Source organism: Martes martes (assembly GCF_963455335.1).
Source record: "Martes martes genome assembly, chromosome: 16".
Taxonomy (NCBI): Eukaryota; Metazoa; Chordata; class Mammalia; order Carnivora; family Mustelidae; genus Martes; species Martes martes.
Genome location: NC_137904.1, coordinates 10,814,789 through 10,839,548, shown reverse-complemented (window position 1 = coordinate 10,839,548; position 24,760 = coordinate 10,814,789). Strand labels below are relative to the sequence as shown.

Sequence of the window (24,760 nt, the reverse complement as noted above, 5' to 3'; positions counted from 1 at the left end):
GAAAATCTTATTTTAATCTTTTATTTCCATAAGGGATTCATTTGTACAACTTCTGTAATACCTACTTCTAAGGACTAATATATATATATATATTTTTTAAGGTTTTATCTCAGAGAGCAAGCAGAAAAGAAGGGGGAGCAGCAGAGGGAGAAGCAGCAGGCTCCCCGCTGATCAGGGAGCCTGATGTAGAGCTTGATCTCAGGAGCCTGGGATCATGACCTGAGCCAAAGGCATATGGTTAACCATTGACTGAGCCACAGGCGCCCCAGGACTGGTATATTTTAAAATTTCATTTTTATTCATTTATTGTATACAGAAAAAATTTAATTTTATACACTGATCCTTGCAGCCTGCAATCTTACTAAACTCTCACCTAATAATTAAAATTAATGCAAATCATTTATTCTAAGGATTCTAATACCTCTTAATTCTAACAGGGTTATGCGAGTTTTTGGATAGTCTATGTACATGATGATATCACTGGCAAATGATGATGGCCTAATTTTCCCCAGTCCTTATACTTTTTATTTTCTTTTCCTGCTTCACTGTGCTGGCTGGGGCAACCAGTCCCGGCGTAAACCATGAGTGTGCAAAGTCAGTGTCTCTGTCTCGCTCTTCAGGATCCATTTTCAACGATTTAAATTAAAACAGTTGCATTTACCACTTGCAGGCTTTCTTCCTTCTGGAAGCCCTTTATCAGGTCATGGAAAATCCTCATCACTCCACGTTTGCTAGGACTTTTGCCATGAACGACTCATGAATTCTGCCAACCGGTTTCTGGCCCTATTAAGATGACAGCACAATTTTTCTCTTTTGGTCTGTGACGTGGTACATGAATACGTCTTCTAAGGACCTGCTCCTTGTGAACAAAGCTTCTCATCATGTACTGTATCATCTGTATATTTTTCAGTTTGGATTTGCAATTGTGTCTTTACTTTTTGCATCTGTACTCGTAGCTAGGGGTGGCCTGGCAGGTCTGTTCTCACATGGTACGTCCCGTCTGGTTTTGGTGGTAAGGTGATGCTCATCTCATAAAACCAGGAGGGACACTCCCCACTTTCCTACCCTCTGAAGGAGTCTGTATAAAGGTGGAATTGTTTCTTGAATGTGTTAGAATTTGCCAGGTAAAGCCCTCTGGGTGGATCGCTGGGTGGGGAGGATTTTTAAGCCCTGACTCAATGTCTTTAATGATTATAGCACGATTCCTATCTTGGGGTTTTTCTATTGTTCTTTGGCCAGCTCTGCTAAGTTTTCCTTCTAAATTTATCCTCTTTAAGTTTTCAGGTTTTGTAACAACAGAGTTGATCAAACAGCCTCTCACTCCACGGGAATTCTTGGCAGTTATGTTCCCGTGGTTCACTCCTCATAGTGTCTGTGCCTTTCCTCTTACTATTTTAGGAAGGCTCCATGCCCAGTGTGGGGCCTTAACTCAAACCCAGAGATCGAGACTTGAGCTGAGATCAAGAGTTGGACACTTAACCGACTGAGCCACCCAGGCGCCCCCTCTTTAGTTTTTTTAAATTAATCTTGCCAGGGAATTTGTTTTATTACGCTTTGAATTACCAACATCTGTCTTTGTGGATATGATCGTGTGTCTGTTCTAATGCATGGATTTCTGTTCCTATCCGTATTTTATTTCTTCCACTTTATTTGGGTGGCAGGCATTTTAGAATGCTACAAATGTAAACGCCGAAAAGCTGTCACTTCCCCTCACACTGTCATTTCAGGTGCCCCACGAATTCTGAAATAAGTCTATTTACCTTATTATTTCTGGTTCTCAACGTTTTTGGTTCGTGTTATCATTTCTTCTTTGACTCAAGATTTCAGGAGTGTTTTTCAAGTGTCAAGTGTATGGAGTTTTTCTAGTTTTCTTTTTGTTGTCGAGGTTATTACGCTCAGAAAATGTGCTCTGGCTGCTCCCAATTTCCAGAAATGGGTTGAGGCTGCTAGCCTTTACGCCCAGCATACGATCAAGTTTTTGCCAGTATTCGAAACGTGTGGGCTCCCATCACTGGAAACAACAAATCCACAACCTCATGAACCGTGCTGCCCAAATTGTTACATTCTCACTACTTGTGGTGAAATACTATGAAATATACATATTGGTCTGTGCACCCCCACTCCTGGCACAGAATTCCCGAAACCCCTGTCATTTCTTAAGTGACCAGGCACTACAAGCATCTCTTGCTTACTGAGGCGACCCTGAGTGGGTTCCTGGCCACCTGCTGGCTGAAGCCAGGGCTGAACCAGAACCCCCAAGACTGAATAAGGAGCTGGGAACATTTCTGTTACCTGGAAATGTTGTGTTTTACCTTCCTTCTTAAGGAACACCTTCACCAAATATACAATTCTGGAGGGTCACGGTTGTTTTGTTGGTGTTTCAAGATTTAAAATGCATTTTACCATCATTCTTGGAAGAAAGAGGATTTTACTAGGAAGGGAATCCAAGGCGACAGTTTTTCTTCCAGTCCCCTGAAGATCTCAACCCATGGGCTTCTGGGGCTTGCCGCCCCTTTTCCATGGACCATCCGCCCCCTGTGGTTTAGCATGTGGGGAGTTCTTTTATTATATCCTGCTTACCATTCACTAGGCTTCCTGGATCTGAGAAGTAGTGCCTTGATGCAAACCTAAAAACCCTCAATCACTCTTTTTCAAACCTAAACTCTTCTGGAACTCCAAAGAGAATGTGTGTTAGATGTCCTTGTTCTGCTTCTGCTTCCCCAGCCACACTGACCTTCCAACTGTTCCCCAGATGCACCAAAGGGCATGTCCACTGCCTGCGGCCTCTGGGCCTCTAGGTCCCATCTTTCCCCCTCTTCTTGCCTTCACTAACTCCAGGAATCGCTCAGCCTTCTTTCAGAGCACTCGTGTGCCTCAGAGTCTCCCTGGGCTGTGACCCCCTCGCGGGGCACAGGCGAGCCCCTCCCCCTGCAGGTGGGAGGGTAGCACCTGGGACAATGTGGCTGAGCTTCGAGGCGAGGCCCAGAGAGGGCAGGTAGGAAGGGCAGTGACTGCCAGTCTCATAGAAAACCAGGGATGCTCCCCAAGGCTGCAGGAGGACCCATAGCCCAGAGCCCCATTCCCGGGCATGCCCTCTGAGCACCCTTAGCAGCCGTGTGCGGGGACGGACATGTGGGGAGGACGGTCCTTGACTTTCAGAAACGTGAAGCCTCTGCTAGGCATTCTGCTGTGCTGGCTTTCTCTCTTCTGGCCCCTGAGATGCTGAGTGCCTTTAGAGCGGGCCTGTCCAGCCTGTATCAGCTGCCACCTTGACTGTCTTTTCACTTCTGGCTGACAGCAAGTGGGAGGGGCGCAGGGAAAGGGAGGACAGGCTGCCTTTGCTACTTCCCAGACTTGTCACTGCAACAGCAGGAACGCTGGGAGCTGGACACGGGCCAAAGCAGATTCTGACTTGCAATGTTCATTCCCACCATCCCTGGGACACGTAAGCCTGTCAACTCCTGTTAGGACTAGGGGCTGCTGCTGCCTCAAAGCCAAAACGCTCCGGAGGCCTCCCGAAACACCTGCCTCCCTCAAGAAGCTGCTGTGACCTTTCCCTCCTGGTCTTCTCAGAACCACACACAGAGCCACAGTGACGGCAACTGCTCTCCCCAGGCCCACCTCTGCTGGGCGTGACACAGGGCCTAGCAGGACACTGGTCCCAGCTGGAATCACACTGTGGGGACAGGCTGTTGCTCTGCCCCCACATGGTGCCTTGCGGGGCCTGGGCTCTGCAGATCAACTAGAGTGAAAAACACAGTAGAAACTACGTCCAGGAGAGAGCAGGAGGTGCAAGAAGAGACGGGCTGTGTGCTCAGAGCCATCTGGGATGCAGTGCAGAAGCCCTGGGATTGGGTCCACAGGAAGACCTGGGCCAGGCTGCTTCGGGCTTCCTGTGAGAGTGGGGGTGTTAACACAGCTTCTGCAGCCTCCCCTTGCTCGCCAGCAACCGCGACAACTGAACGCACTTGTGTCAGGAGACGCCAGCTACCCGTTCCTCAACCTCCCCCCCAACCCCCCACCCCGCCCCAGCCAGCTCACCCGCACCAGGAGGACACGGCTGAGAGTCTCACACGCATTCCCGTGCAGCCCTGACCACCTGGCACTGCGGGAGAGCGACTGTCCGACCCTCCTCACCCTCGTCAGGGGACTCCCGGGTCACTTTCCAGCACCCTTCCCCACTTCTCCTGAAAGACACCCTGACTTTCCTTGGGAGAATTACCCCCTCGCTTACTCCCAAGTCCCAGTCCGAGTGGAAATGACCTTGCTCTGGCAACAAAGGAGAGTTTCCACCAGCTAACATCAACCTGCCAAGTCTGGCGCTCCCAATGCCCCACTCCCAAACCCCAGATGGTAGAGGGGCTACTGAGAAATCCTCCCCATCCCTTGGACTGTGGACTGGGAACACAAGGGAGGCCCCAAGGCAGCAGGACCTGGGGTTTCTGAGGCCAGAGGAGAGAGGGCCCGGGACCAGCAGGTGGGGTCCTGGTGATAATCTCTGAGCCAGGACATGAAGTTCCCCGTCTCTCCCGAAGCTGTCTGCAGGGCAGTTTCCTAAATGGACTGCCTCCCCAAGCCGCTGCGGGCGTGGAGGGATTGGGGGTGTGTGTGTGCGTGTGTGTGTTTGCAAGAAGGCACGATCGCCTCCCTACAGCCCCCACAAGACCTTAGGCCACAGCAGCCCCGAGCCCCTCATAAGGTCCGTGCCCCCTGCTCTTGCTCATGTGGGACTCTGTCTCCCCAGCTCGGGCGTTTGCAGAACGGGGCGGGTCCACGTGGCCCACTCCGCTCCTGCTCCCTGGGCTCAGAACAGAGCCTCACACACACAGGACGCGCAGCAGCTAATCAGGGGCTGAAGGGAAGCCCTGAAGGGTCGGGGGAACCACAGAACCTCAGGGCTAGAGGGACTTTGCACTTTCTATGCTCAAACCCCCTCCAGCGAGGCGTCTGTGAACACTGGAGTTCACTGGCCACGTCTTCTGGACGATTCCAGGTAACCGCCTGCGTCTGGCGTGAGACACACCCATCGGCGGGAGCAGTCTGGCCTCCGACCGTGCGCAGAGCGCTCCCCCACCTCGGACCGGGCAGCGCATCCCTCACCAGGCCGTTCAGAGGCCCCAAAGAAGCAGCTTTGAGCTGTGGTCATCCTCCGGAACCTCTGCAGGGATGTCAGGAAAACACACCGTCTCCTCCCTTCACACCCAGACTCTCGCAGGGCGTCTGGAGTCTTAGGAGCTCCCCCAAGCGACTAAAATGGGCAGCCGGGACGAGGGAGAGCCACTGAGCTCCTGCACACTCAGGTGCCAGGCCAAGGCTTCTCAGAAGTGGGGGCCACCATCGGAGGGCCAGCTGGGACACACAGGCCAGCGGGGCCCAGCCCTGCCCCCCTCTCCCAGACGGGAGGTCCTCGGAGTCACCCTGCTCTACCTGAGCAACAGCTAGCCGGCATTCCCCAGGCCCAGGCTCAGGTCCAGCCTCTGCGAGAGACACAAGAATGTATCCACTGCAGTCAGCACAGGAGGTCCCGGGCGCCGGTTACCGCGGGATGGGGTGAGGCAGTCCTGTGGACCGGGGGACCGTGTTTTCCCGAGCACGACGCCTGAAGCGTGCGTTCAACAGCACGCAGGAGTTTACCAAGGTAACAAGTAAGCACCCGGCACTCACGGGAACCCGGGCAGCCCCAGCCCTCAGCCGCTACCCTCCCGGCTTCCGCACGTGGGCCGTGCCATGTGCAAGGGCAGCTCTGGCCTGCATCCAGACCCTCTCAGACAACAGGGCTCCAAACACGCTAGCTTTCCCCCAAGCTCACAAACACAGATGGGTAAGAGTCGAATCGAAGTCCTGCCATCTTTCTGGAAGTATTCTACCCACCCGAACGCTGCGACCTGCGAGGCCGCCGACGCTGTGTGCACCTTCACGCCTCCTCCCGGAGCCGGCATTGTGCTAGGCTGGGCACTGTCACCCGGCGGCCGGGGCCGCCCCCAGAGATGGTGGCTTGCAGGCAAGGCTTCTACCCAGAGCCCCCCACTGCTATGCAATGCCACCCAAACACCGTTCAGGAGCCTCTTTTGGCCCTTACAGTTACTTCCCACAGGCCCTGCTTCCCTGTGAGAACATGCTCAAACAACAAAACCCACAGCACAGCCGAGAGCTGTGAATCCTGCAAGTGCCCAGAAAGCAGCCCTGGCCCGCCGGCGCCGCCACTCTCAGGGAGCTCTCGACGCGGAAGGAAAGATGCCCTTGGTTCAAACCCTGGCCAGTCATTCAGACAACCCTGGATAAGCCGCGCTGGCTTGGGGAGCTTCGGCAGGCTTCCACGGATGGTGGCGGGGACCTACACGTGTTCGGGCCACCGTGCTGTCTGCTCCACTGCGGCCATGAGTCATGGGAGACCACACCGTGGCACCTTGCTCCCCTCAAACCTGGGGGAGACAGGTAACGTGGGCTTCGTGGGCTCTCCCACAGGGGCTGACCGCCCAGCTAAGCAGGGTTGTGGGAAAGCAGGCGGCAGCGGGGGCTGACACGGCAGTCCCCCCAGTGAACGCCTGCTGACAGCGAGGCCGCGGGACCCGGCCCCCCGCCTTTCTCCTCCATGAATGGACAGTAGCTTTGCTGCAAGGCTCTTCTGTGCTCTGTCCTTCACGTCCTTGAAAGGGCCTGGGCCACGCCACACACCCAATAAATAAATGCTTGTTGAAAGCGCGAGTGAATGAGAGCGAAGGAGGATGGAACCCAGGGCAGAGAGATCAAGCAGCTTCCGGCCTCGTCCTCTGTGGGCCCATTCATAGTGAGCACGTGTCCCGGGGCCCCTCACCCGCCAGCCCAGCTCCTCCGAAGCCTCACATATGAATATTCATGTGCACAGGGGGGCCATCACATGGTGGGGTCACAGAACTGAAGGGCGGGGGTCACCAAGAAACCAGCGGCACCACCTGCTGCCCCTGGGGCGGAAGCCGGCCTCTGTCCCAGCCTGGGCAGCGAGCGGGCCTGCGGCGGCCAAGGCCTTCTGAATCACCAGGCTGCAGGCCCCTGTCTCGCCAGGTGGCTACTTGTGCATCTGGAGCAGAGGAAGTGCCCACCCAACCCGGCGGGCGCCAACCGCCCTCCTCTCAGCCCTCAGCACTTCCTCCCAAGGCCTGGTTGACCGAGCGGCCCCCAGTGCCACTTGGAAAGAACTGGAAATGGCAGGGCTGGCTACAAACAGCGGCTTTCCAAACAGTGTTCCTTTCATCCAGAGGGCACAACTATCAGGGCTCGGGCAGAGACTCTCGATCTTTCCAATTTATGAACGTGTTTCCGGGCAATGGGGTGGCCCAGGAAACACACCCAAGCAGGTTTCACTAGTGACTTGTCAGTATGTCTGACAGCATGTCTTGCTGTGAAGGATGGAGGAGAAGGCGCGGTTCCCACGCTCCCACAGAGCTGGGAAAGCGGAGCGCAGGAACGCCACCACCTCTAGGGACAGCCCTGAGCTGCTGGGTGACAGTGTCCCAGCCCAGCACTGTCCCACTGGAGCCTCTAACGCTCATCACACAGTGCAAACGGGAATACTCCTACCTACTTGTAAAACTGTAGATACAGTATGACCTGAACTACGTACAAGCAAGGGCCCAGAAAATTCAGGAAGCAAAGAAGCTAACGTGTCAGCACTGGTTCCCTCTCAACCCTAGAATCGGAGGTGACTTTTCCAGGACCAGCTTGGCCACAGAAGGTTTCTGCTGAGGTCCAAGATGGCATGATAAGCACTGAACCTGCCCCTGACTTGCCCTGCAGCCCCAGAGGAATGAACGGCCTCTCTGGGCTTTGGCCTCCCGTTTCCTCCCCAGGTCACTGGTTAAAATGCCAAATGTGTCAGAACTAAGGAGAGTGCCCTGGGCTGGGCAGGAGGCAACAGATGCCAAACTAGCGGTCCCTGAGCCATGCTGAGCCCCCATAGATATATTCCATCGGCCCCAACCTTGTTCTCAAATTTTAAAATTCATTGTGACCATTTAAAAACAGATTTCAAAAATTTAGGTTTCGATCTTCTCTTTAAAGAATTGGATTCACAATAGACAAAAAGTGGAAACAACCCAGACGTCCATCAGCTGTTAAATGGTTAAATACAATGTGGTCTGTCTATAAAATGGAGTATCATTCAGCCAAAAAAGGGAACAACAGAGGGACACACGCTACTACACAGATGAACTCTGAAAACGTTATGCTAAGTGAAAGAAACAAAGGCCATATCAGGTCTGACTTCATTACGTGTCTGAAATATCCAGCACAGATCCAGAGACAGAAACCAGCAGCTGCCACGGGACAGACAGAGAGGCAAAAAGGAGTGACTGCTCAGTGGAGACGGAGTGACGGAAACGTCCCGGGATCAGCAGTGAGGGCTGCCCGGTATCACGAATGGCCACGAACTACCGCACTGTCCACCCACAGACACAGCATCCCTAGGCGAGGGTTAGCTGCCACTGGGCACCAGCTGCCTCTCCTGGGCTCTGTCCCTGTCTCCAGCTGGCTCCTGGTGTCCGCTGCGTGCAGGGGTGTGAGAACCCCAACAGTGGGAGGTGGCCCCACTTTGCCCACCAGAAGACTCCCCAGAACCCCGTGAGGTCAGTCTCTGGCTCAATCAAGACACCCAGCTCCGAGGCGCACAGCGCCATCCACCAGCCAAAAGAAGGGAAGAACTACCTCATTCACGGAAACTCGTAAATCTGGTCTCTCCTGACCAGGTAACACACACTCTTAGTAAGTTAAGTCGAACAGTATAAAAAAGGTAGACAGTGGAAGTCTGTCCCCCACCCCACCCCCAGGCCCCATGCCAACCACCTCCCATCAGCCACTGACTCAGCACAATTCAATCTTCTTCCACTCTGGCTTCCACGGAGACTGCTTTCTCTCTTGGCCGCTAGAAAAACGTGCAGTCTGCGTAATGACCCATTACACAACTGTGAAAGGGATCGAGAACCTTTCCTGAGGAACATCCTACCTATAACTCGAGGAGGCCAGTGCCTTACAGAGGAACTATTTTCAGATTTAGCACAAAAGTCAAGAGCCACTGTCTGGAGGGGCCCAGGTGGGCATTTCCAGAACTGCCTTTGCTATCCCCACGTAATGCTGAGCAAGACTTTAGCCCACAAGCTCCCCGGGGCCATAGCACACAGGCCATCGACCACATGAACCGCCAAGCTCCCGGCCCCCATGTGACTCTGGCTTTCAGTGAGCTAAACCTGTAGGCCATTTGGCCTGCAGTCTCCCACCAGGCCCAGAGGGCTTCTGCCAAAGGGAGTCTGGGGATCTGCCCAGGTCCCCGAGGCCAACCGCATTGCCAAAGGACATCTGGGGCTGACACAGCCTTCTGGACATGACTGCCAAGCCCTGAGTGAACAGAGCCCTGACCCCACGCCCCTGTTCCCCATGGCCTGTCTCGCACCCACCAAACCACTGTACGCTCTTTGGCTCTCACAAGGCCAGCCCTCCGCTGGGGACACCCTTGCCACATGCCCGCTGGCCTCCTGAACTAAGTCCTGTCCCAGAATGCTGGTATTCCCACCTTGCCCACACCCACCCAAGACCTTGAAGGCAAGACCATTACCTGTTTGTGTCTGGGTCCCTGGATAGCACGACAGAGCCTGGCATTTGGCACACTTCGGCAAACATCCAGGGAACCGAGCTGAATACAGAAGATGGTTCCAGTTTGGGGAAACAGAGACCCCAAAGAGATTCAGGCAAGTTGCCACAAAATATACAAATGCAAGTTCCTAAACAGATCAGCTGAGGCTGGCAGGGCTTGGAGCACCCAGAGGGAACCTTCCAGAGCAGCAGGCTGGGTTGGAAGCCACCACCAAGTCCTCAGGCCAAGCCCTGCGTCCAGCGATCAGGAAACCCCCTGCCCAAGATTTCTACCCAGATTATACGGATTGTGCCACACTCATGTTGCAAATACCCTCCCACAGATTCTCTTACATCTGGCGTTAAATGGAACTTTAAAATAATCCACTTATCCTAGTAAACAGACTTACTGTTGCTTTAAGTAACAAGCAAGCAGAATGATAGCAAATGTATCTTTTCATTAGCGATCACAGTACTCACATCCTAATTTCCGCTAATTACAGTAACCTGACTGAGATGTTTCATGCTGTGTCTTACAGCTTCTTTACCTGGGGTGCTGGGTGCAATTCTGAGGCCAAGAGACTGGACACATGTCCCAGAAGAGGGCCAAGGCATTTCTGATGTGTGTGGGAAGCAGAGAGGAAGTCAGCTTTCCCTCTACCGAAGCAGAAAACCATTCAAAACAGGAGAGCACTGTACCACAGTCCTCAGGAGGATGGGACTGGGTGTTACAGTCCGGTAACACTGGAGAGGGGGACTGGAGAAGCCTGGGCACCCATCACCAAAGACCTGCCCCACTCCCACCTCCACCGGGTGAGAGAGCAGGAAGCTCGGCCCCAAGGCCCTTCACACATCTAGCAGGCAGGCAGGGGACACAAATGAGGAGGGTATTTACCGAACGGTGGCCAGGGGTCTGAAGTGCTGGCTGGGGCCGCCGGCCCGCCCCAAGGGTTTGTCTGGTTAGCTGAGGCTGACCGGCCCCAGGGCTCTGCTTTCTGGGCAGCAGGGCCTGAGCTGGGGAGAGCGTCCATTAAATCCAACAGAGTAGTCTGCTGTGGGTGGGAGCCATGCTTTTGAGACAAAGAGAGGGGACAGGTTTTACTTTGCTACAGTTAACAGCAAATATCTATGAGTTAGCCATTAGCCGTAAATACCATCCCTCTTGGGACTAGAAGCCCTCTGGGCGGGGCCAAGAGGAAACTGAGCAGGCCCCCATGTCCTCCCATCTCCTGCCCCACCCAGCCCACCACCCCATTGGACCCACTTCCCACTCCAGCCCAGGCTCCACCCACTTTCCCACTCCAGCCCAGGCTCCAACCACATGGAGCCCTTTACTTTGGGCTCAAAACCCACCCGTTTCCAAACAGCCCCAGGATTTTCCAGAGTAACACAGGCTTTGCACCAGGCTGCAGCATCCCTCCAAATGCTGTTCCCACCCACCCACCTCGGTGTCCCCTGCAGCCAGCCATCATCCAGGGCCCCCTCTCCCAGGGCCTGCCCTGCCCTCCAGTTCCCACGGCCACCAGAGCTGCTGTCAGGGACCCTGTGGCACCATGACATAGGAGACCACCAGAACCCCGGCATGGTGATGGGGGCGGGGTGGGGGGAGCCTGTCTTGTGACCAGAGGAACTTGTGGGAGCAGAATCATGTCCTGATCACCTCAGGCCCCATGCAGGCAGCCTGGCGCAGGATAAGGCTGATAACGGCCGCGAAGCCCAGCACTACTGAGCCTTTCCCTGTGCCAGAACTCTGTTCCAAAGCACCAGACGCTCAGCTCCTGTAACAGTCACCTGACCACACGGCTACCACTCGCTGGTGTACAGGGGAGGAAACTGAGGCCCCGGTCCACGGAAGCCCCTTGCCAGCGCCCAACTTCTCTCCGGCTTGTCTCGGGAAAGCCTCGGGGGGAACGGCACAGGCAGGGTGTTTTCAGTCACGTCCTCCCCTCACTCATGCTCATCACGGAGGGGTATACAGAAGGCGTCCTGCCCTGTGGGTTGGGCTTGGACGCTCGGCAACCACAGTGGGACCGGCTCCCACACTGACCTCTCCGATGAGGCGCTTACCTCCTTCTTTTTGGGAACCTTAACTGTGTCTCTTCGGCTTTCTTCTAGGGCCATCTGTAATCTGAGGTCGTCACCCCGCCTGAGGCGTTCTTCCTGCAGAGGACAATGGCACTGTAACAACATCACTGAGCGGAACAGAACAAAGCAACACCCACAGTGAACATGGGTAACAAAATCTGACCACGCAGTATTGCAAAAGAAGATCGGAAAACAACCTGTAATACAGTTATTCTGTCCTGCGAGTGTGGCCCAGAGGGCTCGTCCCACCACCCCCCCGCCCCATATGGCTTCCCTGGTTTTGGGGTCCCAATGGGCAGACGGGTGGGGGGGAGGGGCACAGGCACCACCAAGTCCCGGGAAAGGGAACACTTACTCTACAACGCTTTTATCTTAAAATGAAAATGGCTTTATATTCTAATTAAAGAAGCAATGCATCTCCTTGTAAAATACAAAAGCCTGAGAGTCCAGAAAGGAATCAGGAAGAGGGCAAAAATCACCTATCACCGCATGTTTATTTCCAGGATTTCAAAAAGAAAGGATTCATTATACAGTTGACCCTCCAACAACACGGGCATTAGGGGAACCAACCCCCACCCTGAAAATCCACAGATAAATGTTGACTCCTTAAAAACCTAACTACTAAGAGCCAACAGCTGACTGGAACCCAAGTAAGTCACCGAATGCATATTCTGTATATGTGTGACTATGCTGTGTTCTTATAATGAACTAAGCTGAAAAAATGTTATTAATAAGTTAAGAAACAGGTAATAAATTTACAGCCCTGTACTTATTGACAAGAATCCACACTTAAGTGGAGCTGTACAGCCCAAAACTCGTGTTCTTTAAGGGTCACCTGTATCTAATTAATATTTGTTTAAGGCAAAGTCACCCCATGCAGAAGACTGGGCTGTCCTAGCTTTTATGTCATCACGAAACAGAAATAAGTTCCTTGTATTTTACTTGTTACAAATATGATGAGTCACAGAGATGAGTTACAGATGAAAATGGGCTCTGTCTGTCTGTCCGTCCCTGCACTCCTGTCCTTCTTCCCGGGGCCGTCTGGGACAGAGCCAGGCATCGACAGGGACGGATCTAACGGCTGGGCTTTCCCTACTGTGAACAGGGAGGCTGTAACAGAAACTGTCCACCCCAATGAGGTTCAGGAGGTTTCCAGTTATAGCGACAGATCACACTAGGACAGCCACCTCTGCACTTCCGTCCAACTCTCCCTAATATCTGTGTCTGTGCATCACTTCTAGGCGACAGAGAGCCTCGTGCTACCTGACTCCATCCACCCTCCCTCACCCAAGGTCAGCAGGGACAGACCTGATCACTGGGACCAAAGGGACGACAGCTCTGAAAGGTCATTTCCAACACGCCTTTCCCTCCTTCTCCATGCTAAAGGCAGGCGTGATTATTAGAGAAAAACAGGAACTGAGAAAAAATTGAAACTGCACAAACAGCCATCGTCGAAACATAATAAGGGTTCTTACTACCTGCAGCTTCCCCTCCCAGCCTTGTTTCTCAGCATTCAGATGTTCCTGACCTGTCTTCCAAACTGCCTTCCCTGGGGGCTAAGCCCACATGCCTCACACGAAGGGACCACGATACGTGGCTGTGTCTATAGCAGTGTTTCTGGGGAGCCCTGTGACCAGCTCACCCACTGGCCCACAAAAAGGACCCCCTCCCTGACTGGGGGTGGGGGTGTGGTGGCAGTGGGTGGCACGAACACCGCTATGGCAACGCCCAGTCCCATCTCGGGAAACAGTGAGGCCTGCATCTGTCACCGTCCCTACTGTGACCCACGCCCCACCTGGGGACCCCCCCAGCGTGCAGTCCCACCTGCCTGGCACCAACCTGCTCAGCAACTTCTCTGCTCATGGCAAGTGCCAGCTGCAGCTGTAGCTCCTCTTCTCCGCTGGTCTGCGGCCGGGCCTGCTCCAGCTCGGAGGACACCCTCGGGGAAGTGGCTGTGGGGGAAAGGCAAAGTCACCACATGCACGGGACAGGCTCGAGCTCGTGGTCACCCAGTCAGACCACTCTCTGTCCCCACCTCACACCCAGAAAGCCCGACAACGTGGGCGCCGTACAGGGAAGGTCTGTGAGTACGTCCAGGTTAAAATCCAGTAACGCCAACACGTGGATTCTCAGGGACATAAGCCACGTGGCTGGTGGCCATCAAGGCAAGAGGCCTTCCAGGGCAAGGGAGGATTAGAACCTCCGTCTTCATTGCAGAGCTGCCCTCCTTCAAAGAGAGAAACTACCTTTTTTTGCTTTTTTTTTTAAACAAGATCAGAAAGAAGTATTGCTCTTGAACATCCAGATCAAAGAGTGTCATTCATACAAGCACAGGGCTGGACCAAGAACTTCACTCAAGATTCCCACAACATTTAAGAATCTCACTTTGGATCTCATGGTGGTAAAAACCATGGAAAATGAAGCCCAAGTGTTTCTGCAGCAACCCCGAACGTTTTTGTTTTCTAGGTAAAACTGTGCACCAACTTGGGAAAAACTTTTTTTTTTTTTTGCTATTATCAATTAATAGCTAGTATCAACTCAACAAGTTCGCTAGTATCAACACTTGTAAGCAGCTCCTGGAAAGACAGTTTTACTGAAGGGATGAGATGGGGACTCCTTGCTGATGCAAGACACCTCCAGGAAAGGCATCTTTACGCGTTCACAGTCATCACGCCGGCCTGGGCCTCCCCAGACGGAAAACGTGGGGGCTCACACGGCCATCGGGATTTCTGTGCTTCAGGGAGTGTAGGTGTCTCCAGAAACCAGACACAAAACTTTGGGAGCACGGGGCCACCTCTGCCTCCACCGCGGGAGAGGGTCCACGGCTTCTCTGACATTCTCAAAGCCAGGTCCCACTGCCTCTGATGGTTCCCCACGGAGCCTCTATGCACGCCATCCCCTCCGCTCACCCAGCCAACTCCTCCATTCTCAGAGCTCAGCCCCGCTGCCCTGGTCCTCCCGGACCACCCTCCTCACTGGCGCTGGGTCAGCAGCCCCTCCCCGCCACAGCACTCCCCCTACCCTGCCGTTTGGTAGATCATGCCAGAAGGTACGCTCCTTGAGGAGGCTCCACACCTGTCTTCTCACCATTACATCCATCCTCAAAGTTTGGCAGAGCTGCTGGCCAATACCCACTGGCCAGATGCACGGAAGCATGCAGAGATGGATGGACGGACATATGGAAAATTCAATTTCGTGGCAGATGGGTACTTGCTTGAAAATGCTCTAAGTGTGTATCAGTTTTCTTCCTTCTTTATGTCCATTCCAGCAAACCCAACCATCACCACTCACCTCCCCAAATGCTGCTCCCACCTAAAACTCCAATCTGAACTTGCTTCTTAGGACTGCCTCTTTGGGAGAAAGTAAATAAGGCCAGGAATGACTCCTGAAAGGTGAGGCTTCTAGTTGGCTAGGCCCTAGTTACCGGGAACAAAACAGGAAAAGAGGGCTAGGTATAGTTAGGGTCATAGGAGGACCAGGCAGGGCTGCAAGGGGCAGGGGACAGGGCAGGGCAGGAGACTGTGAAAGGCAATGCTTTCTCGCACAAGTTTTGTGTCAAATACACAAAACATACAGCTGTTAAGAGTTCATCTGGAACAGCCCCGTGTCGTGAAGCACAGTGCATCTGCTGTGATTTACTGTCAACTCAAAGAATCAGGAAAAAAAAAAAGGAAAGCCAGCAACCAGTTGCCCCACATCTACTCTAAGCTCCATGAACAAGACAAAGATGAAAGACAAGTTGAATCCCAGTCTAGTTATATCACATTACCTTTTCCAAAGTACTTGTTTTAAAAATACAACTAGATGGTAAGAACATGTCAAGTCCACCTTAATAATCTGGTTCATTAACAACATACCAAGACAAAAGGCCCCCCCCCCTTTTTTTTGCTCTTGCTGGTTTTGTGCCCAAGCCTCACCGATGGGTCACAGTGCTTAGGTCTTGCGCTTTCCTGTATCTACAGGCAAAGGTGTCCCCACCCAGAATGCTGGAGACTGACGCCGCACAGCACCGGGGAACGGTTCTAGAGGCTTCTTCTCAGCAGACTGTGGCTCCCACACAGATCCCTGACCACCCGGCTGCCTGCTCCCAGCCTCCTTCCTGACGATCTCGGAAGCTCACGTCAGAGAACTCTGTTTAGAACGAACACAGCACACTCGACACCTTCATTCACTACCACACGGAAATGGGGAGTACATAAAGAAGACCTATATCCCATCCCACACCCCAAAAAAGGGCTCTGAAAAATGAACCCCATCTTGGCTCGCCCTGGCAGGGGAAGCTGCCACTTGGCTGTACCGCCACAGGGCCCGATTCAGCGCGGCCAGGAATGAATGGGACTGGGCTCTCACAGGGACCTTCTAGAGAAATGAGCCTCCCTTGTCCTCTGACATCTGCAAGGCCAGACTGGCTTCAAATGCAAATGGACGTGTTCCTGTCTGCCGTTAACGGACGCCTGCCGAATAATGCATAGCCAGCACGTGCGGAAATAGCTTACCACATCAATGTGGAAATTAAAGACAAAGGGTATTCCCCTAAATGCTGTGGTTTTTGTCAACGGATGTATGGCTCTCAGTTCCACGGATGGCAGAATTCACAGCCATCAGCCCCGAGAATCAGCTGAGCTGCGCACAGCGCTGTCCGCCGCGCGGGACAACACCCGCGGAGACGTTCTTGCCTCAGTGACAGCAGCCCGGGCCCAAAAAGGGCCCCTTGTACCCGCGTACATGACGGCGAACACAGATGTGCCTGTGAGACGGGCCTCAAAGCTCCCTTGTGACCACCTGAGTCTGGCCCAGCTCCGAGGGGCTGCAGGTCCACGGTTCACAGGGACCCCTAGAAAATGCTGGTGGCGCAGCGACGGCTTTCCCACCGGCCGCCTCCTGGAGGGAAGACTGGGAACCGCCAGGGTAGGCGAATCACTAGCGGAACAACACACAGGCCATCACCCTTCTCCAACCACTAAGACGTCTTTCTGCGTACGGATCCCGCCTGGAGGAACTCATCAAAGTCCTCGCTTGCTGCGGCCGAGAATCAGAAACATTGGCTAGGCCTCAATTTGATCCTTTCTGGCCTGTTATCCAGGCTGAGAAAGCCCAGGGGAAGGGCTGAAGAGGAAGGAAAGCCTACAAACGCCAACTTTTCCCTCCAAATATAGGCGAAGAAGACGACCAAGAAATACCTCCCACCGTGGGGAGACGAGCCCATCTGGTGTTCATGCCAGCCCCGGGCTGCAGGAGGGACCCTGGTTCCCAAACACACCCCTCAAGCAAAGGCTGGAAGATTTTCTAACAAAGAGGCTTCAGTTGGGCAATCTTGGGCAACTGCGAAAGAAGAAATCGAAGCAGTCAAGGTAACAGGAAAATAGGAAATCACCACTTCTCAGGGTGTTTCGCTGTCTTCCTAGAAAGCACTACGCAGCGTCTGCAGTCACACTGATTAAAGGGGACAGGGGCGTCTGGGTGGCTCAGTCATTAAGCGTCTGCCTTTGGCTCAGGTCATGATCCCAGGGTCCTGAGTTCGAGCCCCGCATGGGGTTGCCTGCTCGGCAGGAGGCCTGCTTCTCCTTCTCCCATTCCCTCTGCTTGTGTTCCCTCTCTCACTGTGTTTCTCTCTGTCAAATAAATAAAATCTTAAAAAAAAAAAAAGAATTAAAAAAAAAAAAAAGGTAACAGATACCTCCAAACACGACCTGACCGGCAAGGGCTCTGCATGGTGACCAGCAGGACTTGGGATAAAGCACTCTGGCCACTTGAGCCCCACACAAGGCGAGCAGCCGATCCTGGGCGCACAAGGCAGAGCTGATACCTCGGGAAGAATGGAAGGTCACCGGGCCTCGGGGGCCGGAGAAGACCCCATCTGGATCTTAACACTGCTGCCACCTTTTATAACCCTGGGCGTGTTTGTGGACAGGTTATGCTAGGGTTCAAACCCTGTCCTCGCCACTTACAAGCAGGGAGGTCACATACAAATGAATGGCATGCCCTCTCCGGGTTCCATATCCACATCTTTGAAATGCAGACAAACAGGGTCTGTGGGAGGGGCCAGGGATGCCCCAAACACAGCTGGCTCTCCCCGGAAAATGGGCCTTGCCCCAGGTCACTTCTCCCTGCTCCGTCCCATGACCACCAGACTACCTAGGGGCTGGAGCTGTCTGGCACTCCCACTCCCCACCTTACACAGCAGAAGCTATAAATAGGTACCCCGTCTTACCCTGGCCCTTCCCAGGCCTCCGTGAGAACGGGACTGGGGCCATGGTCCTTCGAGGGGGGAGATGGGGAGCGGACACTGAGCCCACAGCCAGCTTCCGCCCTCCAGTGACCAGTTCCCCGGCCAGCTGAGTTCCTTCCTCATTACTGAACTACAGCGAAGTGCTTACTGGATCTTTCTCGATGTGGTGACACCTTCCTGTAGCTCTATGGGCCACTTCCTGAGTAACCAGTGAAACCTCGGCCACCCCCACCCAGCAGCCTGGCCCAAGCTGAGGCTTCAAAACCTGTTCCCACGGAAGACCCTTCAGGTTGTTCATCTTACCTTCTCACGGGGAGGAGTGGGAAAGACTGCTTTCAGTCAAATGAGGCAAATGATGAGGAAACAAATTCAGACCACCCCAGGTCACATTAAAAGAGAAAAAATATATAAACACATGGTTGGAAAAGTCAAAATGTACAAGGTGAAAAGTGCATCCAGTATCATCGGTCAGATCACTCTCAGACCAAAGGGTGTGTGTGTGTGTGTGTGTGTGTGACTTCACAACAGAGGGACAAACCACGGCCCCCCATGCTGTGGCCACCCTCTGCCCATCACCCACCTCCCAGGACAATTCGGGCAAAATCTCTGATCTGACTCCAATCCAGACCCTAGACTGATTCCGGGCTCACAGAACAACAGGGCGAGGACGGAGCCGAACACGGTACCACGCAGCAGACCGAAAAACCCAGACCTAGGGACGCTCTATGGGACAACTGGCCCAGTCTCTTAACATATTAAGGTCACGAGAACAAGACCATCTGCTGCAGACAGACCAAAGGAACAGGATGGTCAGAGGAAACCTGTGGTCCTCGGGGGAACGGGGGCGGGTGGGGAGGGGAGTCCTCAGTTTAGACAGATCAGCTGCAAGACATGCTGGGGACAACTGATGAGACCCGAGTATGGACTAGGTACTGGTTGAGACCTGAGAATGGACTGGGTACTGGTCAACGTTGGGGCTGTGGGATAAGGGCACCGTCGCTCACTCTTAGGGAGGAGACACATACTGAGTATTTACGGGTGGATTGTGATGATGCCCGTAACTTATTTTTAAACACGACAGCTTAAAAGGAAGCGGGAGCCACACCTCTCATCCTGCCCCCATTCCTCTCCCCAGAGGAAACAGCTGTTGACATTTTCTTATGATTCTACCCAGAAAGCCGCTGAATGCCTACTCCGAGTGGCTATGTGTGGGCGCGCGTTTCCGACACTTAGACCCGGGGGAAGCACGTCTGTCCCGGCTGTGCGTGCCGCGTCTCTTTGCTACAGCCCGATCTGGGCTGAGCGTTTTCCATGTAAGCCACAGCCCAGTGTGGCGAGCGGGTCTGAAAGCCTGCGCTCGGATCGGGGCTCCGCCACTTCTCACCCCGCGACCTCCGCCCAGACAGAGGATCCTCCGAGCCTCGGTTTTCTCATCTGCAAAATGGAGCCAGAGAACCTGCCTCCTAGACCCAGTGGGCTAACCTGTGGAAAGCATCAGACCAGTGCCTGGCACATGATAGTCCTACAGTTCTCCCTAGTATCTCGATGAACCCTCAGTCCTACTTACATACCAGGGCTGGGGCTCCAAGGTGAAGGGACCCACCCAAGGTCACTCAGTCAGGGAGAGACCAAGTCTGACCCTTACAGCCTTGTTCTTTTAGTGTCATTCTTTTCACAGAGGAGTTAACGAGAGCCCAGAGAGGCTAAATGACTTGTTCACAGAGAGATGAATTCAAAGCAAAGTCTTAGGGCCAAACCCCGTGCTTGCCCAACATCCTAAAAGTACTGTGAGACTCTCAGTCGTAACACTCAGTGGCCACCAGGCTCCGTGCTGCTCTAGGTCTGAGGGAAGTCCCCGTTCTCCTGGAGTTTGTGTACCTGTAAGGACAGATGACACGGGAATAAAGAAAGCAGGGGGACAGGGTGCCCAGGGCAGAGTGGAGCTGGGCTCTCTGTGTTCAGAGGTCAGGGCAGGCCATTCGGAGCTACTGGATTAGCGTGGGTTGGGGAAGGAGGCCAGGCCGAGATAGGCGGGAGCTACACTCGGGATGGAGGGCAGAGGCCGTGAGGCTGGTAAAGACTGAGGGTGCCCAGAGGGCCACAATGGAAGAGCCAAGTGGTTCTCAGGGACCGTGGAGGGGCTTTGGTGGACGTGGGATCTACGCAGAGCGGTGATGCAATCTGACTGGTCCCAGGGAGAGACGGTGGGAGCATGGGGTGGGATGACAGCTTTGCAGGTGAGCAGTGGCTGCATTCGGGATACATTTCACTGAGAGTCCATTATACTTGAAAATGCTCCTGACCACCCAGCCTGAGGCCACAGAGAGTATCTGTGACCCTGCCCAGCCTGGCCCACAGCTCACAACTGAAGCAGGCCTTCGGGGTGTGATGCCGCCGCTGCAAGGGGCAGACGTAGGTGCTGTGGGCAGAGCTGGGTCCCTTGAATTGTCCCAGTGCAGTCCTGACCATCCGTACCTCAGAACACGACCTTCACTGCAGATGTGATTAGCTAAGATGAGGTCATCCTGAAGCAGGGCGGGCCCTAAATCCAGTAAGGCTGGTGTCCTTACAAGAAGGGGAAGAGTCACAGGTGCCTGAGCGCGCACACACAGGCAAGGGGAGGCTGCCCATGATGGAGGGCAGGGACTGGAGTGCTGCCAGCTGCCAGCCCGAGGGACACCAAGGACTGCGGCCACCAACAGAAGCTAGGGAAAGGCAAGTTAAGAATTCTCCCCTCCAGGATTCAGAGGAAGTATGCGCCTGATGATGCTTTGATCTTGGACCTCTGGCCTCCAAACAGGTGTTGTTCTACGCTGCCCGGTCATGGTCAGAGGCTTTCCCGGTGCAACCTCAGGGTCTTCCCACCACCTGCCTGCACACACAGACGTGGGCACCCTCGTCACGCAGGGCAAGGAAGCACCGCCCCTAAGCTCCAGGACTGACTTTCCTCCCCGAGGCTGCTCACCAGCCTGTCCTCTTCCCAGGCAACCCAGCCTGCCAGCCTCCACACTGGGCCTAGAAGCCTCCTTCCTGCCTCTGTACCCCTCCTGCTGTTCCTCAAATGGGAAAGGAGAAACTCCTCATCCCAACTGTCAGCTCCAATGCCGCCTTCTCAAGCGCATCTTCCCCAAATCCTGCCATTAGGACTCCTGCTGGCTCCATCCCCGCCAACTCCCACCGCGGCACTTAGAGCAGGTGGTCTTCGTCTGACCCTCTGTAATCAGTAGTATGCATTCTACACTGTGGACCTGCCTGCAGTCTGGCCACCTCCCCGACCTGACCTGGCCCAAGGCTCCACGTAGACAGGGGCCACGTCGGCTTCCTAAAAGGCACAGAGCAGGAGTCCAAACACCTGTTGGCTCGTTTTCAGGCTGTGTTTCCAGTGAAAACTAGCAACGGCTGTAACCTCCATGAGACAGTGGTGCCGTGAACCCCAGTTCAAAGGCGGAAGCTGAAACCAGGGTGGAAGGGGGCTGAGCCAGAACAATGGCCACGTTCCTCCCCAGACAGGCTGAGACTGAGCTGGGGGAGGGCGGAGCAGAGACAAAAGGCAGTCCTTTTATTTGTCTGCGGGATTCAAAGCCCATCCTCTGTTTGAAATAAAAGAGCAAGTTTGTGCTGTTCTCTTTGGGCTCCTGATGAAATGCTCTCCATGACCTGATCACCAGCTTGTGAGGTGGGGCAGGGAGCAACCCCGTCTCATTACTCTTCTCCCAGGAGTCCCTGTCATTCCTGTTGTGGTGAAATTCCTGTTGTGAAAGTCACTCTCCGGGTAGAGCCCTGCAAGCGCCCACAGATCTCCAGGCAGGGGCTTGGGAGGACGTCGGGGGCGGGGGGGGGGGCGCGGGTGCTCCGAAGCCCGCTTGGTCCCAGTGGAGGTGAGTGAACACTGGCACCCAAACTTGTAAGCAGGCCCAGGGTGAGGCATGAATGTCGACCAAGATGGAATTTCTCTCTTTAATTTTTTTTATTATTATTTTTTTATTTTAAAAAGATTTTATTTATTTATTGACAGACAGAGATCACAAGTAGGCAGAGAGGCAGGCAGAGAGAGGGGAAGGGAAGCAGGCTCCCCGCTGAGCAGAGAGCCTGATGCAGGGCTCAATCCCAAGACCCTGGCTGGGATCCTGACCTGAGCCAAAGGCAGAGGCTCAACCCACTGAGCCACCCAGGTGCCCCGGAATTTCTCTCTTTTAAAATGAGTACTCTGACAGTGACTTCCATCTATGAAATCGGTGACAATATGGGGCTCCTGGGTGGCGTAGCCAGAAAAGCATCCGACTCTTGATTTCAGCTCAGGTCATGATCTCTGGGTCGTGAGCCCCACGACCAGGGAGTCTGCTTGAGATTCTCTCCCTCTGCCCCACCCCCCACCTTGTGTGTGCGCACACACTGTCTCTAAAGTAAATAAATATATCTTTAAAAAAATTATTTTGTGACTACCTTAAAAAAGAACAAATTACAGTACCCATGTTAAGTCCTGCAGCCGTCAACCGAGGACAGTCACCCACAGCTGGGGGCGCTGCACACGGGCACCATCCGTTCGGAAAGCATTTCTAATGTTTCGGGAGACAGAAGGACGCTCACACACTTTCCCATTAATCTCACTGCCGGCGACTCTACACTGAAGACCACACTGAATCTAAAGACTCCTTTTATTTTTAGATATTTATTTCTTTTTTAAGATTTTATTTATTTGACAGAGGGAGAGACAGCTACAGAGGGAACACAAACCTCGGGAGAGGGAGAAGCAGGCTTCCCGCTGAGCCGGGAGCCCGACGGAGGACTCGATCCCAGGATGCTGGGATCATGACCCGAGCCAAAGGCAGACGCTTAAGGACTGAACCACCCAGGGTGCCCCTAAGGACTCCTTTTAAAAGCATGCTTTCTGCCCAAAGTTTACTGCAGCATTATTTACACTGCTGAGAACCTGAAAACAGCAATTCTGATGACAACGATGATAGTAAAGGATCCATTTATGGTGCATTTCCTTTGTGCAAGGGAGTATGTGCACAGCGATATGTCAGCACAGGTAACTTACACAATAGTCCAGGAGAGGCTACCCTTACCCCTAGGTTACCAATCAAAAGACTTAAACTTGCAGCAGTTAAGTAATCTACCCAAGGCTTAACCTGTCAAACTAAGGCTAACTTATGCAGCGACATGGAAAATGCACACAGGAAGTTGGGCAAAAAGATCAGACTGCCGAACTGCATTATTTCTCATGGGAATCCCGAGTAAAGAGTCAGCTGAAGGGCAACCTCTGTCACGCGGGGATCCCTGCGGCCTGCAGTGACCGCCCACCTCTCCGCCAGCTCGCCCCATCCTGCTAGGCACAGTGTGCGAACAGCCACATGGCCAGAAGCTCTTAGCCCCCTGCCAGCCCCCTCCCAGACACCACAACTGGTACACCCTAGATGTGCCTGTCTCTCCGACATGGGAAGCCCACCAAGGGCAAGGCCTCAGTGGCTGACTGTGATGTGAGACCCTTGGTACTCAGCGCTGCCCCTGACCCACACAGACTTACAAAATAAGCAAGAGAAAAAGCCTAATGTTTTGGGGACGCCTGGGTGGCTCAGTCGGTTAAGCAGCTGCCTTTGACTCAGGTCATGATCTCCGGGTCCTGGGATCGAGCCCCGAGTCAGGCTCCCTGCTCAGCGGGGAGCCTGCTTCTCCCTCTCCCTGCCACTCCCCGCTGCTTGTGTGCACTCTCTCTTCCTCTGATAAATAAAATCTTAAAAAACAAAACAAAACTTAAAGTTTTGAAAAATGTGCTTTGCAAATATCATGTGGTTATAAATGGCACTTGTATCTTGTCCTATTGTCTGCATAGTATAAACATGAGATTTGTTCTGTTTTCACGGAACACTGTTCAGACGTGTGACCCGGATCTGTCAGGACAGCTGCCCTTTGGGGATGTGGATCCTGATCTGGCCTTCATCACGAACCTGTGTGCTCTGCCCACAGAAAGATGACCACGACGAAACCACATACCCAGGGGCTCGAAACCCCCCGTGCTCACAGTCCGGGTAGTGGTACCCTGGCACCGAAAACAGCCGAGCTGTTCGGTGAGAGCTGGAGGAGTGAAGGCCCGTCCAGCATCAGGCCAGGATGAGCTAGGAAGCCCCACCCAGTGGAATGCCGAGTGCAGCTGTTAAAATGTTTACAGGGTGGTGGAGGAAGGGAGACAATGCTCCCGTTACAGGATTATGAGACAAAAAAGCAGGGACTCGAAGTTGCATTAGCGAGGGTACAATCCTAGAAAAGAAAACGGATTAGGACAAAGTCCATAAGGAAATACACCAACACGTGAAGGGCAGCTGCCTTTAAGGAATAAGATTATAGGCTATTTCTCTTCTTTTTGAACTTTCTACATGGTACTTTTATAATTAAAAAAACCAGCAGTTTCTTAGTTCACGTCCACACTGGGCTTACCAGTTAGTACTGGAGAGGTAGGCCACCGAGTGAGCTGGTGTCAAGGGTGCCAGACTAAGCTAGTCCAGTAGGAGACTAGCAGTCAGCAAGACAACACTGATTCAATAGACAACATCAATTTCGAGCTGCTCCAAGTCCAAGTAACCCCTGCTGACGGCAACTTTCTGAAAGGGCCCTACAATGGGCATTAGCTGGAGAGAGGGGAGGAACAGAAGGCTTCAGCTCCACAAAAGCTGACACAGAACAGACCACTGGAGGAGCGGTGCCCCGCCCCAGGCGCACATTGTGATCACCAGAAACTTCCGCCCACTGTGAAGCCTGGGCCCATCCCGGGGGTTCTGACGTCACTGGTCAGACGTGTAGCCCAGACTCTGGGACATTTAAAAAGCTCAGGGCAGCCAGCTTGAGGGC

The 24,760-nt window shown here is 53.7% G+C and overlaps 1 protein-coding gene across 1 annotated transcript in view; it reads right to left on the bottom strand.

Annotated features, from left to right (window-relative positions):
* Nucleotides 1-24,760, bottom strand: part of EPN2 (epsin 2) — an 80,869-nt gene that overhangs the window by 9,187 nt on the left and 46,922 nt on the right. Inside the window, exons 3-5 of the mRNA XM_080827017.1 lie at nt 13,525-13,637; nt 11,668-11,760; nt 10,496-10,670 (exon numbers count right to left, since the gene is read on the bottom strand). Coding sequence (XP_080683143.1) covers nt 10,496-10,670; nt 11,668-11,760; nt 13,525-13,637 — 381 coding nt within the window. The remainder of the gene's footprint in view (nt 1-10,495; nt 10,671-11,667; nt 11,761-13,524; nt 13,638-24,760) is intronic.